Source organism: Neoarius graeffei, chromosome 19, assembly GCF_027579695.1.
Source record: "Neoarius graeffei isolate fNeoGra1 chromosome 19, fNeoGra1.pri, whole genome shotgun sequence".
Classification (NCBI taxonomy): domain Eukaryota; kingdom Metazoa; phylum Chordata; class Actinopteri; order Siluriformes; family Ariidae; genus Neoarius; species Neoarius graeffei.
The window spans coordinates 44,226,556-44,243,921 of NC_083587.1; the positions used below are offsets into that span (position 1 = coordinate 44,226,556).

The window sequence follows — 17,366 nt, forward strand, 5'->3', positions numbered from 1 at the left end:
TTGTTTGAAATTATATTATAACTATAATGTTTAAAAGGGAGCGCACACTAAGCAGTGATTAAATTGATTCATTTGACAGCTAACATTAGTATAAAACACTTGAATGACATCCCACACACACACAAACACACTACAGTACACATAGGTCAAATATCAGGATATTTAAATATTAACAAATATTAAATATACACAACGTGAGAGTCAGTCAAATCTTAGGATTAATATAATTCTATCAAAAGGGCATAAAAAACAAAAATGCGAAAACATTTGATTAAAATGCAAATTTAATACAAACTTTTATTTAATACAAAGTCATCCTGCCCCATATCCTGAACCTGTAAGGAACCTGTAACTATAAGTGTCTTGTTTGTTATGATCTTGGAAAAAGTTCACCTTTTTATACCCACAAATGTTTGCTTAAAGTTTGGTGAGGCATCTTTAATCTTTGGTTCATGAATAATAACAGACGTAGCCGTCACATGGCAGACTGTCAAGTTACGTTATTGCATAAAGATATACGGATTAGCTTTGGGCTGCGCTAGATTCATTAAGCAATTTGGCATCGTATTCCATTGCCCACCTGTCTGTTCATATTCACTTTCATGCCAGGGTGGGGAATCCACAGGCTCACGCTTGATGGAATGAAGCAGTCCTTGTCCTTTGAATTGATAGCCAAGTTTGTAATCCTGATGTATGAAGCCCTTGTGTTCCATACTCCCAGCGTTGTAGCTGTCCATACAGTTAGCACTCTGACTACTGCAGAGTGGGTGTAGGTGTCCCAGCCTTTGGGGGCGGAGATATTCTGGATCTTTATCAAGGCCACACTTTAGAGATTGTGCAGTTGCTGCACAGGCATTTGGGTACTGGTTGCTGTACAGGTGCCCGTTACTCCCTGTGCTTTTTTGGCAAGGCATGTACTGTTCATAGTAACTATCTTCTGCTTTCATTTGTAGGCCATCATAAGAGCTGAGATTATGGTCTCGGTCTGCCCAAGGCTGGTCATAAAAGTCACATTCGTTTTCAGTATCAGAGTCTTGCTCTACCTTGATTGGTAACTCAGCTATCAGATGTGCATCATAGACTTGTCTTTGGCCCTCATAACAGGCATTTTCACTTTTGTTGCTGGCAACATAATTACCTTCCCCCATGTCTTGAGGTGGAAGACTCCCATAGATCTTTGGAATATGAAGCTCTGTTGTGTTGTTGTAATACACTGGGGATATTTTGTAAGGCTTCCCATTGTGACCCGGTTTGCTTACTCTACCACCAAGTAACAAGTTGACTCCATGACCAGTGCAAAAGGGACCATAAGAGCCTCTGGGAGGCCATGCTGTGTCCAAGTCAGGGGCTTTTTGGCCACCTAAAGAGTCCTTACAGATGTTGAGAAGCTCGTCCTTACTACAGTAGTCCTCGTTCTTGAATTTGACATTTTCTTTGGAAAATGGTGCCCAGGGTGGATGGTGGAGTAAGGTGGTGACCGGTGTGGAAGAATTCAGAAGGAGTGCGTCTCTGCCTTTGTTCATCACCGAGTGCCTTCTTGAATGCTCTTCTCTGTCACTGCAAGTGAGAACATTTTAAAGCATTTTTAAATGGAGATCTGTTTACATTATAAGGCACACAGTTTGGTGAGAACACATCTGTCTGTAATAGCAATTTTACATTTTCCAAATCAAAATTAATTTTTAAAAATGAGATTTGGTGTAGTCTAAATTATGTAATAACTCAAGATATGACTGTGTGGCATACCTATGATCTATGATCATGTTAGTGCCTGTGGTTTTGTGCTTGCTCCTTATTATTGTGTTTTTCATCTTTGTCTCATTGATGGAGGACAAGAGCAGAGGCATGGCCACACAGAACAGAGCCAACTGTGGAGGTAAGGAAGTGCCAGATGCTGTTTTCTTCTTCTGTCCGTACAAGAACTTTAGATGACCCTGGAATTGAATAGTCTTAAAAGACAAAAACAAATATTGATATAGGTAGGTCAAATGTTTATTTTCAGATAACAAGAAGAACCTCAGAAACATGTTCATCCAGACCCATCTACAGTGCTCAGCGGTGTAGTGGTTAGCACGGTTGCCTCACAGCAAGAAGGTTCCGGGTTCGAACCCAGCGGCCGGCAAGGGCCTTTCTGTGTGGCGTTTGCATGTTCTCCCCGTGTCTGCATGGGTTTCCTCCAGGTGCTCCGGTTTCCCCCACAATCCAAAGACATGCAGGTTAGGTTGATGTGGGGTGGCCTTGGGCTGAGGTGCCCTTGAGCAAGGTACCTAATCCCTGACTGCTCCCCGGGCGCTCTGGTGTGGCTGCCCACTGCTCTGAGTGTGTGCATTTGTGTGTTCACTGCTTCAGATGGGTTAAATGCAGAGGATGAATTTCACTGTGCTTGAAGTGTGCATGTGACAAATAAAGGTTTCTTAAATGAGTACACCGCCTTTGAAAAGTAACATTTTAAACAATATCTCAATGAACCCAAACAATTTCCAAAATGTTGACAAGAAAAAGTTTAATATAAAATCTGTTTAACTTATAACGTGAAAGTAAGGTTAATAATATAACTTAGATTACACATTTTTTCAGATTTACTCAAATTAGGGTGGTGCAAAAATGAGTACACCCCACAACAAAAACTACTACATCTAGTACTTTGTATGGCCTCCATGATTTTTAATGACCGCACCAAGTCTTCTAGGCATAGAATGAACAAGTTGGCGACATTTTGCAACATCAATCTTTTTCCATTCTTCAGCAATGACCTCTTTTAGTGACTGGATGCTGGATGGAGAGTGATGCTCAACTTGTCTCTTCAGAATTCATCTCATCTCATTATCTCTGGCCGCTTTATCCTGTTCTACAGGGTCGCAGGCAAGCTGAAGCCTATCCCAGCTGACTACGGGCGAAAGGCGGGGTACACCCTGGACAAGTCGCCAGGTCATCACAGGGCTGACACATAGACACAGACAACCATTCACACTCGCATTCACACCTACGGTCAATTTAGAGTCACCAGTTAACCTAACCTGCATGTCTTTGGACTGTGGGGGAAACCGGAGGAAACCCACACGGACATGGGGAGAACATGCAAACTCCACACAGAAAGGCCCTCGCCGGCCACGGGGCTTGAACTCGGACCTTCTTGCTGTGAGGCGACAGCGCTAACCACTACACCACCGTGCCGCCCTCTTCAGAATTCCCCAAAGAAAATAATTTCTTTCCACCACAAAGGTGAAGGCTACAAGAAGATCAGCAAAGCTTTACTTATCAGTCAGAATACTGTAGCAAAAGTGGTACAAAAATTTAAGAAAGATGGAACTGCAACCATCTCACAGAGACGTCCAAGTCGTCCATGGAAGTTAACACCTCGACAGGAGCATCTTCTGATGAGAAGGGTTGAAGAAAATCAGCATGCAAGTTCACTGCAGTTATTTAAAGAAGTAGAAAGCCAAACTGGGATGACTATTTCCCGTGACACAATATGACGTACACTGCAGAGGAACGGCATGCATGGATGCTGTCCACGAAAGAAGCCTCTCCTAAAGCCCAGGCACAAAAAAGCCCGCCTAGAGTTTGCCAGGGCCCATGCTGACAAAGATGAAGACTACTGGGACTCTATACTCTGGAGTGATGAGACCAAGATAAATGTTTTTGGAACTGATGGCTTGAAAACTGTGTGGCGTCACAAAGGTGAGGAATACAAAGAAAAATGCCTGGTGCCTACAGTGAAACATGGTGGTGGCAGTGTCCTTATGTGGGGCTGCATGAGTGCTGCTGGTGTCGGGGAGCTGCATTTCATTGATGGCATCATGAATTCACAGATGTATTGCTCTATACTGAAAGAGAAGATGCTACCATCACTCCGTGCCCTTGGCCGTCGTGCACTTTTCTAACATGACTAAACACACATCTAAGGACACTGTTGGATTTCTGAAGAAGAACAGGGTGAAAGTGATTCAGTGGCCAAGTATGTCTCCTGATCTGAACCCAATCGAACACCTATGTTGAATTCTGAAGAGACAAGTTGAGCATCACTCTCCATTCAGCATCCAGTCACTAAAAGAGGTCATTGTTGAAGAATGGAAAAAGATTGATGTTGCAAAATGTCGCCAACTTGTTCATTCCATGCCTAGAAGACTTGGTGCTGTCATTAAAAATCATGGAGGCCATACAAAGTACTAGATGTAGTAGTTTTTGTTGTGGGGTGTACTCATTTTTGCACCACCCTAATTTGAGTAAAACTGAAAAATGTGTAATCTAAGTTATATTATTAACCTTACTTTCACGTTATAAGTTAAACAGATGTTATATTAGGGCGGCACGGTGGTGTAGTGGTTAGCGCTGTCGCCTCACAGCAAGAAGGTCCAGGTTCGAGCCCCGTGGCCGGCGAGGGCCTTTCTGTGCGGAGTTTGCATGTTCTCCCCGTGTCCGCGTGGGTTTCCTCCGGGTGCTCCGGTTTCCCCCACAGTCCAAAGACATGCAGGTTAGGTTAACTGGTGACTCTAAATTGACCGTAGGTGTGAATGCGAGTGTGAATGGTTGTCTGTGTCTATGTGTCAGCCCTGTGATGACCTGGCGACTTGTCCAGGGTGTACCCCGCCTTTCGCCCGTAGTCAGCTGGGATAGGCTCCAGCTTGCCTGCAACCCTGTAGAACAGGATAAAGCGGCTACAGATAATGAGATGAGATGAGATGTTATATTAAACTATGTCTTGTCAACATTTTGGAAATTGTTTGTGTTCATTGAGATATTGTTTAAAATGTTACTTTTCAAAGGGGGTGTACTCATTTACGCTGAGCACTGTATATTGTTTTCAGCAAATAAGTGGATTCATATTAACTGATTTATTTACACTATAAATGGTGCAGGATTAAGTTTTCCTATGTTTGTTTGTGATTGATCATGGATACTGAGGTATCATGTTTGAGAAATGTATTCTCTTTTCTCTGAGGACTCGAATTACACAAAGTATTCTCTGGTTTAGTTGTAGTGTGGAGAAAACATACAATAAAAGCATGTGTTAATGCTATGCTATGTTGTTTCTGAGAACATGCATTTATGTAAAACTGAAAGACTAAGTAACTTCCACCTTTAACAACATAATTACATCAAATAAAAGCTATTTAAGTTCAGGATGAAATCTTTATTTTACATGAGAAAATCTCTCAGGGCTAAGCTGGACCTTACTTACAAGAAATCCTGACGTGCTGTCCAGCAGACAGCGTACTCTTGAGATGAAACACCGGTTAAGGAAGGAAAAAAACTCTGGAGGAACACCAGCTGCATTCTGGGAGTGGAATAAGCTGCTCAGCACAAAATCCTCACCTATGAAACACACATTTGAGTAATAAAAGTTATTACTCAGAGTCAGCCACTGGTAATACTGTATAAATTATCGTGTACCATAGTGCATTTTGTGACATACAATCCCCTCTGAAAGTATTGGAACAGCAAGGACAATTCTTTTGTCTCTGCTATATAATGAAGACATTGATGGCGCCTGTGTACGGCATTGCCACTGCTTCAGCTGGTTGGTGTAGTTTCATACTACCAGCCATCGTCGTTTGTAATGTAATTTTTACTCTTTTCTGCAATAACTTTGTTTCTGCTACTTGTTTTTACGATCGGGGCACACTGCTAAACATAAAAGATACAATGGAGAGATACTGTGATAGCTGGGACAAGTACGCAAAAACTTTCCCTCCTCCGCTTGTGTGTTTCTCACCTGAGTGCTTGCCATTTTATACAACCTGTGGGGCTCTCAAACACAAGAAGCGAAAGCGGGGAACCAGGGCCGGCGTCCTTGTGAAGTTGAGATGGTACCGGAGGCTAGCTTCATGGTTGTGGGAAGATTCGAGGCACCTTCGGTTAGTTCCTCTCCTGTCATCTGATGGGGACACGCCCCTGCCTGTTACAACCTGGGCCCCTTGGTCTGACAGTGGAACGCTTGGCTTGTGTGTGCAACCCGTCCTCCTTCCCGACGGTGGCTATGTCCTGTCATCTATGGTAGTTTCAACTGGCTTGGGAGTCACCGCCCGGCGCGGCAGGTGCGGGGATGTGCCCAGGTGTGTGGTTCAAGTGCCGCTACAGTCAGCTGTGGAGTGCACTGAGAGACCTTCACCTATCCGGATCGCCCTGCCCAACGCTCACTCTATTGGGAACAAGTCGTTCGTTCTGAACGATCTTTTTACGAAGGAATCTTTGGACTTTGTGTTCCTGACTGAGACATGGCAGCAACAAATGGAGTTTATTCATCTGAAGGAAATCTGCCCATCTGGCTGCTCCGTCATCGGAGCTCCACATCTTTTTGGATGTGGTGGAGGACTGGCTGCTAAATTTCAAGACAGATTTACATGCAGGCTGATGAACTCGGACTCCTTTTCTTCATTTGAGTTACAAATGATAAAGGTTGGTCACCCAAAATCTTTTTATTGTATTTTAATTTATCAACCTCCTGGTGTTGCAGGAGTCTTCTTAACTGATTTTACAGATTTTTTAGTATCTATTATCAAAATGGAGAATGTTTTAATATTAGGAGATTTCAATCTTCATATTGACGATGTGTCCTTTGCCTCCCAAACCACTAAGACAAAGGCGAATCATAAACCAGGCTGCTGCTGAAAGGTTCTCACTCTTGTTTGATGCCAACGTGGCTCATAGTGATACTGATGTTTTTGTTTTATCTTTTAAGAACCAATGCACATCTATTTTAGATACAGTGGCACCTTTCAAACAAAACATTGTCCACCGCTCAACTTACTGTCCCTGGATGAATGAAAGTGTCTGTGATTTAAGGAGGTATTGTCGGAAGTTGGAACGCTTATGGAAAACTTCCAAACTAGAGGTTCATAGGCTTCATCTGAAAGAATCAATGTCTTCTTTAAATGACGTTGAAAAATGCCAGAACTGAATACTTTGCTAATCTTATAGCATCAAAAAAGAAAAATCCAAAAGTCTTGTTTGACACGATCAGGAATATCGTCTCTCCTGATATTCCTTATGCACCAGTGTGCACAAAGTCCGAGTGCAATGAGTTTTTACACTTTTTTGTAAGTAAAGTTGCTGTTCGCAGGTCAGGTATTCCTCCATCAACTCCTCAACATTATGTTTGCAATTTGCTTCCATTTGTTACTTGGTCCTCCTTTGCTTCTGTTACCTTACAGGACATCACAGCTTTACTTGGTCGTATGAAACCGACTTCAAGTCCTCTTGATGTCCTCCCTACTCCCTTTTTTAATAGTGTTTTTAAATCTGTTGGGCCCTGTATTGTAGAAATGATAAAGCTCTCTTTTCATGCTGGCTCAGTTCCCAGCTTCTTTAAAAAAGCTGTTGTTGAGCCACTACTAAAGAAACCTAATATGGATCCATCTCTTCCAAATAGCTACAGACCAATATCCAAATTATCTTTTATCTCAAAGATTTTGGAGAAAATAGTGGCCGAGCAACTCAACAACTTTTTGGAGAAAACCAATATGATGGATACTTTCCAGTCTGGTTTTCGCAAATTGCACTCCACAGAAACTGCTTTACTTAAAGTCTCTAGTGACATTTTGATGGCAGCAGATTCTGGAGTATACTGTTCTGGTTTTACTGGATCTCTCCTCTGCCTTTGATACTGTCAATCACAGTATCATGATAAATAGGCTTCAGGAATTGTTTGGGATTACTGGTGTTGTTCTAAAATGGTTCACATCCTACCTGTCTGAGAGATCTTTTACTGTTTATGTAAATGGGATAATGTCTGTTTCAGCTGACCTGCTCTGTGGGGTACCTCAGGGATTTGTTCTTGGTCCAATTCTCTTTTTGCTGTATATGTTTCCTCTTAGACGTTACAATAATATTTCTTATCATCTCTATGCCAATGACATTCAGATATATTGCTCTTTTAAAGCTTCTGAATTTTATAAATTGTCTTGTTTACAAAATTGCCTGACAAATATCAAGCTAAACGACAACTGTCTTCAGTTAAACAATGAGAAAACTGAAACTTTGATAATAGCTCCAGACAAGGTGGTCCCAGACATCAGAAGACACGTTAGCTTTTTAGGCTGTTCTGATAAATCAAATGCTAGAAATTTGGGTGTCTTATTTGATAGTTTAATGTCGTTTGAGCATCACTCTAAACAACTAGTTGGGAACTGTTTTTATCACCTAAGGAACATTTCAAAACTCAGATTGCTGGTGTCAAAAGCTGAACTTGAGATGATTATCCACGCTTTTATCTCTTCTTGTTTAGATTATTGTAACAGTCTTTTAACCTGTTTAAATAAATCAGCTTTGGACCGTCTTCAGACCGTGCAAAATGCTGCAGCAAGACTTTTAACTGGCACCAATAGAAGATCTCACATTACTCCAGTCTTGGCTTCTCTTCATTGGTTGCCAGTAAATTTTAGAATTCATTTTAAGATTTTAGTCTTTACTTTTAGGGCCTTACATGGTCAAGCTCCACAATATATTGCTGACCTGCTGAAACCCCATTCTTCTTCTTGTGCTCTGAGGTTGACAGGTCAGATGTTGTTGGTTGCCCCACGTACTTGGTTCAAAACTCGTGGGGATCAGGCATTTCAGGCAGTGGCACCAAGACTGTGGAACTCTCTCCCACATTCCTTACGCTGTACTGACTCTTTTAAAAAGCACCTGAAGACATTTTTATACAGAAACGCTTTTAATTAATTAAATTGGTGTTTCACAGTGTACTGTGTTTTATTTTATTGTGTTTTATCTGTGAATCACCGTTTTATTGTGTTTTATATGTGAAGCACTTTGTGATTTTTATCTGTGAAAAGTGCTATATAAATAAAATTTACTTACTTACATTTGGGTTTGAGATAAAAACTTGAATGTGAGATGATAGATCATAATTTCAGCTTTCATTTCCTGATATTTTCATCTATATGTGTCTTAAACTAGTGACCCACTGATAACATCACACTGTTGCATTCTTCTTTTGTGATCCAGGCTTATACTGCAGCTTACTTTAGCTGTTGTTTGTTTTGGGGGGTTTCTCTCTTCAGTCTACTCCTCAGAAGGTGACATGCATGCTCAACAGAGGCCTTGCACCGTCACATGGCCCCATAGCAATGGTAACTACATTGCCATGACAGGGGGCACACTTGTAGTGCTTCATTCAGTTGAGTTAGTTGTTATTGATCGGTATGGGAAGGGTTTGGATGTGCAAATCATTTTGAACGAACAAAAGACATCAGATTTTTTAATTTACCAAAAGCAATTCATCATTGGGGGGAAAACTAGAGAGATTTTAAACGTAGAAGGGAACATGGGGGGAAAAACATTCAGCGGGACTTGGTATCGAATGGAGAAGTCCAAAACCCTATGGTATTCTCACTTCATTTCCACGAAAGTAAGAATAAAAAAATAAAATAAAATAATAATAATAATAATTTCACAACTGGGGCAGCACGGTGGTGTAGTGGTTAGTGCTGTCGCCTCACAGCAAGAAGGTCCGGGTTCGAGCCCCGTGGCCAGCGAGGGCCTTTCTGTGCGGAGTTTGCATGTTCTCCCCGTGTCTGCGTGGGTTTCCTCCGGGTGCTCCGGTTTCCCCCACAGTCCAAAGACATGCAGGTTAGGTTAACTGGTGACTCTAAATTGACCGTAGGTGTGAATGTGAGTGTGAATGGTTGTCTGTGTCTATGTGTCAGCCCTGTGATGACCTGGCGACTTGTCCAGGGTGTACCCCGCCTTTCGCCCGTAGTCAGCTGGGATAGGCTCCAGCTTGCTTGCGACCTTGTAGAACAGGATAAAGCGGCTAGAGATAATGAGATGAGAGATTTCACAACTGCAGTGTGGTGCTCATTCTTATACAGTAAAGTGAACATGAGCAACACAGCGGCTCTGCACAGCCTCACCTTCACCAAGACTTAAAAAGTGCATTTACATTCGGGCATTCTTTGGAGCACATTGTTCACACACTTGGGACCCAGTCACCTGATGCTGATTTGAGCACAATCAACATGTGCATATAAGGACACAGAGGCTTCGTGAAATATTATCATTATCACTGTCACGTTTGTTTCGAGCCATGTTTATGACTCTGCTTTTGTTTTTGTTTTTTGTAATTATCACACTTGCTAATACACTCTTCCTGTACTTAGATCTGTCTACCGCCACATACCTGACAGAATACTTCACAAAGTCTCTGTGAAAACAACGTCCTTATATACATGTGCTGATTGTGTTCAAATCAGCATCAGGTGTTTCCCATAATGACTGGGTCCCAAGCGCACGCACAATGTGCTCCGAAGGATCCCCGAATGTAAATGCACTTTATAAGTCTCAGTGAAGGTTAAGCTGTGCCAAACCGCTGTGTTGCTCATGTTCACAGCGCTGTACAAGAATGAGCACCTTGCTGCAGCTGTGAAATAAAATTTTTTTTATTCTTACCTTCGTTGAAATGAAATGAGTATACCATCGGGTTTTTGACCTCTCCGTTCGAGACCGAGTCCCGCCGAATGCTATTTTTTCCCCATTTTCCCTTCTGTGTTTAGAAATCTCTCTAGTTATTCCCCCTGATGAATTACTTTTGGTAAATTTAAAAATCTGATGTCTTTGTCTCGTTCAAAATGATTTGCACGTCCAAAAATGCAGCAAAACCTTCCCATACCTAGTCATAACCCAGTCTAACCTTCACTTTTTATTCCCTGATGAAGTCCTTTGTTGTATTGGCAGTATGTTTTAGATTATTATCTTGCCTGATGAAGTTCCCAATTAGATTGAATGCATTTCTCTGTAAACTGGCAGACAGAATATTTCTGTAGACTTCTGATTTCATTCTGCTGTAACTTTCATGAGTTACAGCTTCAGTAAAGATTAGTGAGTCTGTTTCAGAAGTAGTCATGCATGCCCAAGCCATGACACGAACTTCACTGAGCTTGACCGATGAGGTTTTGGATCATGAGCAGATCCTTTTTTACTCTCCACACATTGGCCTTTCCATCATGATCTTAAAACCAAATGTCTGTGTATAGCAAAAAAAAAAAAAAAAGGCCTTGGTATTCCAATACTTTCAGAGGAGGCTGTAAATAGATAATAATGACACTATGCTTAAAATACAAAATAGTATAAAATATATTACAAAATTATTGCAGGTTACTTTTGAAAAATTAATTATTATAGCATACCATTTCCTGTGGCCAGATCCTGATCAGAGGTCACTGGGGGATTCATGGACCAGTGGAGCTGTTGCCTGAACCCCTGCCTATCATCTATGTGAATGTAGTCAAAGAAGTTCTGGTGTATTACATCAGTCTATAAATAGAAGAAGAAAGACAGAAAGAGCAAGAAGGTAGTAGGAATTAGACTGACAGTAACAGAGAGAGAAAAGACTCGAGAGAGAAGAAGATGACATCTGACCCCCAAATGCACTGGATAATCTCATCTGAATACCCAAAAGGAATTGGCACTTTCCAAGAATTGCTGCTGTCTTATATCTCAGGACTCCTATTCACATTATGCTCAGATCTGATTTCCTGTATCATTTTAGCACATGATCTATGTTTTCCGAGACTTTAATGAAAATGTGCCATAGAATGACATCACTCCCTGCAGCCTGCTGTCACATAAATTTTGCCTTGTCTGTAAGAAAAATTATGTGATTATTCCATTAATTTGGGACACTATAAAATGTAAATTAAAAAACAGAATATGACGATTTGCAAATCATGGAAACCCTATATTTCATTGAAAATAGTACAAAGACAACATATCGAAGGTTGAAACTGAGAAATTGTATTGGTTTTTTGAAAAATATATGCTCATTTTGAATTTGGTATCAGCAACATATTTCAGAAAAGTTGGGACGGGGCAACAAAAAACTGAAAAAGTTGTGTAATGCTAAAAAAAAAACACCCTAATTTGGCTAATTGGCAACAGGTCAGTAACATGACTGGGTATAAAAAGAGCATCCCAGAGAGGTCGAGTCTCTCAGAAGTAAAGATGGGGAGGGGTTCACTGCCCTGGAGACTGTGTGGGCAAACAGTGCAGCAATTTAAGAACAACATGGCACAAATAGAACACACAGAATATATAGACCACTAATCTACACTGATTAATATTGTTCTGCTTCTTCTGTCTCAGCAAATCCCCACAGTAAACAACATCAAGATAATAACAATACACAGGACATGATCTGGTAAGCTTATGAAAATAACAGCACAATTAAAAAAAAAAACAAGAAAACAAAGGATTCAGTCAGATGTGTGTGTAATAGGGAAAGGGAAAAGTGACCGCTATCCCAAACACTCACCAAAATAACATACTCTGCTACTGTAGTTATACAAGTTCTACTATCAGATTTTAAGTTTCTTATCAGATTATAAGTGAGATTCATGGGCAAAAGTGTATATAAGTATATAAAATATATATAAATATAAAATATATAAAGTATATAAAATATAAAACTTACTTGATGGAAGCCCAGACAGTCCACTATACTTGAGGAAGCATAGAAGACCATTCCATCACTGCTCACAACAAGAGCAAAGCCTGTTAGGGACTGAACAAGAGCAAAACATAAAAATATTTGATACCATTTTACCACTAGTATGTTTAAATTATGGTATTTAAAATATATTATAGGATAATAATTAAGCATGATGCTAGTTATATTTGTAACTGGGGGTCTGTGAACCCTGGATAGTTGCCAGGAGTGGTCAGAATCACCCGGATGCCTTCTTGTGTGTGTGTGTGTGTGTGTGTGTGTGTGTGTGTGTGTGTGTGTGTATGCATGCCAAAACCTTCAAAAAATTTACTCGATGAAACATCAGTGCTATGCTGATTTGTGTTATTATGTGCATGGATGTATTTAAAGGGATGATATCCAGTATATTGGGTCCACTTATCTACTTAGAGTGAAAAGTCGCTACAGTTGATCAAGTTTTTCACTTTTATCCTTATGAAACCTTTCTACCCTGAAGGGATTGGTCACTTTCTGGATTACTGGGTGACTTCCTGCATGACTGAGTCACTTCTCGGTGACAAGTGCTCACTGAATGGTTTGATGAATATGAAAATGATATAAGTCTCATGCAAAGGCTTTCAAAACCACCACAGCATAACTCAATTGAACACCTACAGTGTCCTCCATGATTATTGACACCTCTTATAAAGATTAGTAAAAAGGGTTGGGAAAAAAAATCCACCTTTTGGTGAAGTAGCTTCATCTCACACTGAAAAAATAAGAAAAATCCAACCTTTAATTGAAATAAATTTATTCAGAGAAAAACAAATCCCTCATTAAGAAATAATTATTTTCAACAAAAAACACGTGCCACCATTATTGGCACCCCTGCATTTAATACTTTGTATAACCTCCGATTGCCAATGAAACAGCACTGAGTCTTCTCCGATAACATTTTATAAGGTTGGAGATACAGAGCAGTTCATCTGAGACCATTCCTCTTTATACAATCTCTCTAGATCATCCAGGGTCCTAGGCCCTCTCTTGTGCTCGCTCCTCTTCAGCTCACCCCACAGGTTTTCAATGGGGTTCAGGTCAGGGGACTGAGATGACCATGGCAGAAGCTCCATTCTGTGGTCAGCTAACCATTTTTGCGTTGATTTGGACATATGCTTCAGATCATTGTCTTGCTGGAAGCTCCAGTTTTAGCTTCCTGGCTGAGGCAGCAAGATTTTGATTTAAAATGTCCTGCTATTTCATGGAATCCATGATGCCACGTACCGTAATAAGGTTTCCAGGGTCTTTGGAAGAAAAACAGCCCCAAAACATCACAGATCTTCCACCATATTTTACAGTTGGGATAGGGTTCTTTTCATTATAGCCATCCTTCTTTTTACGCCAAACCCACCTTGAGTGTTTACTGCCAAAAAGCTTTTTTTCTGGCATAACTTCCAAATAATCTGTTGGCATGTAGGTGGAATCTAATGGTGGTTTTGGAGACTTGGAAACCCTAAGGTTTTATTTTTTCTTGTAATTCACCAACAGTGATCTTTGGGGATTTTATTATTATCATTATTATTATTTTGCCTCTCTTACCATCTTCTTCACTGTACATGGGGGCAAAATAAACTTGGGTTCGCTTCCAGGCAAGTTTGTAACGGTTCCAGTTGGTGTCCACTTTTATTATTGTTCTAACAATAGAAATGGGCATTCAGGCAAGTAGCTATTTTTTAAATAACCATTTCCTGATTTATGAAGGTCAACACACTTCTCCCTCATTTGGTTTGTGTGTTCACTTATCTTTCCCATGTTTCCCATATATTTATTAAATTATATATTAAGTAAATTATAATTTACCTCACACAAAGGTGGATGTTTTTCTAGCCCTTTTTAACTTATTTTTACAAGGGGTGCCAATAATTGTGGAGGGCAACATAGACAATGGCTGGTTGGATGGAAATGAGACCCAATGTGATCACTGAAAAATAAGCTGGAGATATCCTGAGTAGAACAGGGGGACTACCATGAGGCTCTTGTCACAGCAAGAGCAGATTATTATTATTATATATTTATTTATTTTATTATTTATTTATTTATTTATGAAGTTGAAATGTCCTTCAAACAAGTACAGTAGATAGTGGAGGGGATGATGAAATTGGTCTCGGAGTAGTGTCACCTGTTGCCAGCATTTGTTTTATACGTGAGATGATTATCGCGTGAGTTGAAGTGTGCTGTGGTCCAAGCCCTGTCACCTCCACTTTAATACGAGACAGAGCAGGTCAGTAGTGCACTGAAGCCAGAAACCTTGAAGACAAAAGTCTAATAACTCTGTCTGATGTGATAATCTTATTGGGCTGTACGCATCACTTTATTAATGTGCACATTTAGAGAATTTAGCTCATTTAGTTTATGCGTTAGTAGCTGGCAAGTGTAAACACACAGAGGAACACATTTGACTCGGTGTTGTTCTACTGTTGAAAAGATACAACATCGGACTTAACTTTACTCAGTTTTTCATTTTAAAGGTTTTAGTTTGGTAATTTCTATGAGTGTGCCTTTTCTATTTGGAAAGGTACTAGAAAAATGAAGATTTGTTTGGCCTGAGGGGAATTTAAACCCTGAACTTTAAGGGTTTAATAGACCATCACTATCTTAGACTCCACTACAGGAGTTTCTAATTTAAACAAAGATGTTTTTTAACAGTACTTGGATTTGGGATTTAAAAATAACATTCATCTCTTGAGATTTCTTCTCTCTCAACCCTTGAGCTGACATCTTGCTTTCTTTTTCACATTAGTGGTGAGACTTCAACAAAGCATCGCTTGAATTTTGCAAGCGTTTCAGAGTCTTCCAAGGAAAAGGGTGGAGTGACTCACTGGAATAGTTTTCTGGAGGCTAAGCAGTCTTCACTCCCAGAAGGCCCACAACAAGGGGCAAAACTTTACTGGAGTCAAAAGAAAGTCTGTTCAGGACTAAATATCGCTCGGTCTATGAGCAGCAACATTTCTGTTATTGTAGGGTTTTGTTTGAAGGGGAAAAAAGCCTTAATTTACACTGAATGCAACACATGAGGGGTCTGCCAAACCTTACCATTCATCATCAAGAAGATGAACAGCAGAAGGCATGATGGTTTCTAGAGGTATATAGAAGGCAGCCCTGATTACTGAGCCCCTTTTATAACCACAGCAAGACTGCTTGGAATATTACTAAAACAATGCAAACTAGAAAAGCACTCGGAGAGCGCAGACCTCCGCCAAGAATCCTTTAAAAAATTCCGGGATCCAGAAGGTGATCCGGATCACCACCAAAATTTAATGGATTGTTACTTGTGCCCAGTCACACCTCTGGAAAAAATTTCAGAGCAATCCGTTCATAACTTTTTCCGTAATGTTGCTAACAGACAAACCAACAAACAAACCAACGCTACCGAAAACATAACCTCCTTGGCGGAGGTGATGATACGTGATAATGGAAGACCTCGATCACAATAACTAATAATAAATGACGCATGTTAAATGCAATTCAGTCTTTCAAAAGCACAACGATTACACTAGCTAAAAAACCAGACATACATCATGGAGCTCATTCCAAGGTATATCCAAAGACATCAGTTATGATGTTCACATCATTAACTGATTTGGTTCCTTAAGTACTGCGTAATGTCCATTTGTAATCCATCCACCAAAAGTAAAGAAACATGCCAACAAGGTTTTTGCTAACAAGGCCATGACATTTATCCCAAGTGTCCTGCATCTATAAAATTAGCCTCCTAATAATCTACTTACAATGGTGTAAAAAAAAAAAAAAAAAAGGATTTTGCCCCCCTGCTGCTTTCTTCCATTTTTGCTTATTTGCTACATTTAAATGTTTTAGGTCATCCAACTAAGTCTAATATACCGGTGTGATAAAGGTGATGTAAGTAAACAAAATGCAGCTTTTAATTGATCACTCCATTTATTAAAAGTAAAGGGTTAATCAAAACCTGTATCCTCCATGTGAAAAAGTAATTGCCCCTTAAACCTAATAACTGGTTTGGCTACTCTTGGCGGCAACAACTGCAATTAAACGTTTGCGATAACTTACAATGGGAATTTTTGCCCACTCTTCTTTGCAGAAGAGTTCTTTGTTTGCAGAGTTCTTTGTTTGCAGAGTTTGCAGAAGAGTTCTTTGTTTCAATTCAGCCACATTGGAGGGTTTTCAAATATGAACTGCCCGTTTAAGATCTTGCCACAGCATCTCAATTGAACTCAAGTCAGGACTTTGACTAGGCCACTCCAAAACCTTAATTTTATTTCTTTTGAGCCATTCAGAGGTGGACTTGCTTGTGTACTTTGGATCATTGTCCTGCTGCATAATCCAGTTGCGCTTGAGCTTTAGGTCACAAACCGATGGGCGGACATTCTCCTTCAGGATTTTCTGGTAGAAAGCAGAATTCATGGTTCCATCAATTATGGCAAGTCATCCAGGTCCTGAAACAGAAAAGCAGCCCCAGACCATCACACTACCACCCCCGTGTTTGACTGTTGGTATGATGTTCTTATTTTGGAATGCTGTGTTAGCCTTACGCCAGATGTACTGGGACCCATGTCTTCCAAAAAGTTCTATTTTTGACTCATCAGTCCACAGAATATTGTCCCAAAAGTCTTGGGGGTCATCAAGATGCTTTGTGGCAAATGTGAGATGAGCCTTTGTGTTCTTTTTGGTCAGCAGTGGTTTGCACCTTGCAACTCTCCCATGGATGCCATTTTTGCCCAGTGCCTTCCTTATTGTAGAATCATGACCACTGACCTTAACTGAGGCAAGTGAGGCCTGCAGTTCTTTCAATGTTTGTCGGGGTTCTTTTGTGACCTCCTGGATCAGTCGTTGAAGTGCTCTTGGTTGAATTTTGAAAGGCTGGCTACTCCTGGGAAGGTTCATCACTGTTCCAAGTTTTTTCATTTGTAGATAACATCTCTCACTG

At 40.4% G+C, this 17,366-nt stretch overlaps 1 protein-coding gene across 2 annotated transcripts in view; it reads right to left on the minus strand.

Moving 5' to 3' along the window:
- Positions 1 to 266: 266 nt before the first annotated feature.
- LOC132867305 (uncharacterized) overlaps positions 267 to 17,366 on the minus strand; it is a 53,816-nt gene continuing 36,716 nt past the window's right edge. For both annotated transcript variants that reach the window (XM_060900128.1, XM_060900127.1), the window contains exons 5-9: positions 12,413 to 12,502; positions 11,130 to 11,256; positions 5,183 to 5,316; positions 1,747 to 1,949; positions 267 to 1,557 (exon numbers count right to left, since the gene is read on the minus strand). In XM_060900128.1, the coding sequence (XP_060756111.1) occupies positions 501 to 1,557; positions 1,747 to 1,949; positions 5,183 to 5,316; positions 11,130 to 11,256; positions 12,413 to 12,502 (1,611 nt within the window). In that variant the 3' untranslated portion in view covers positions 267 to 500. The remainder of the gene's footprint in view (positions 1,558 to 1,746; positions 1,950 to 5,182; positions 5,317 to 11,129; positions 11,257 to 12,412; positions 12,503 to 17,366) is intronic.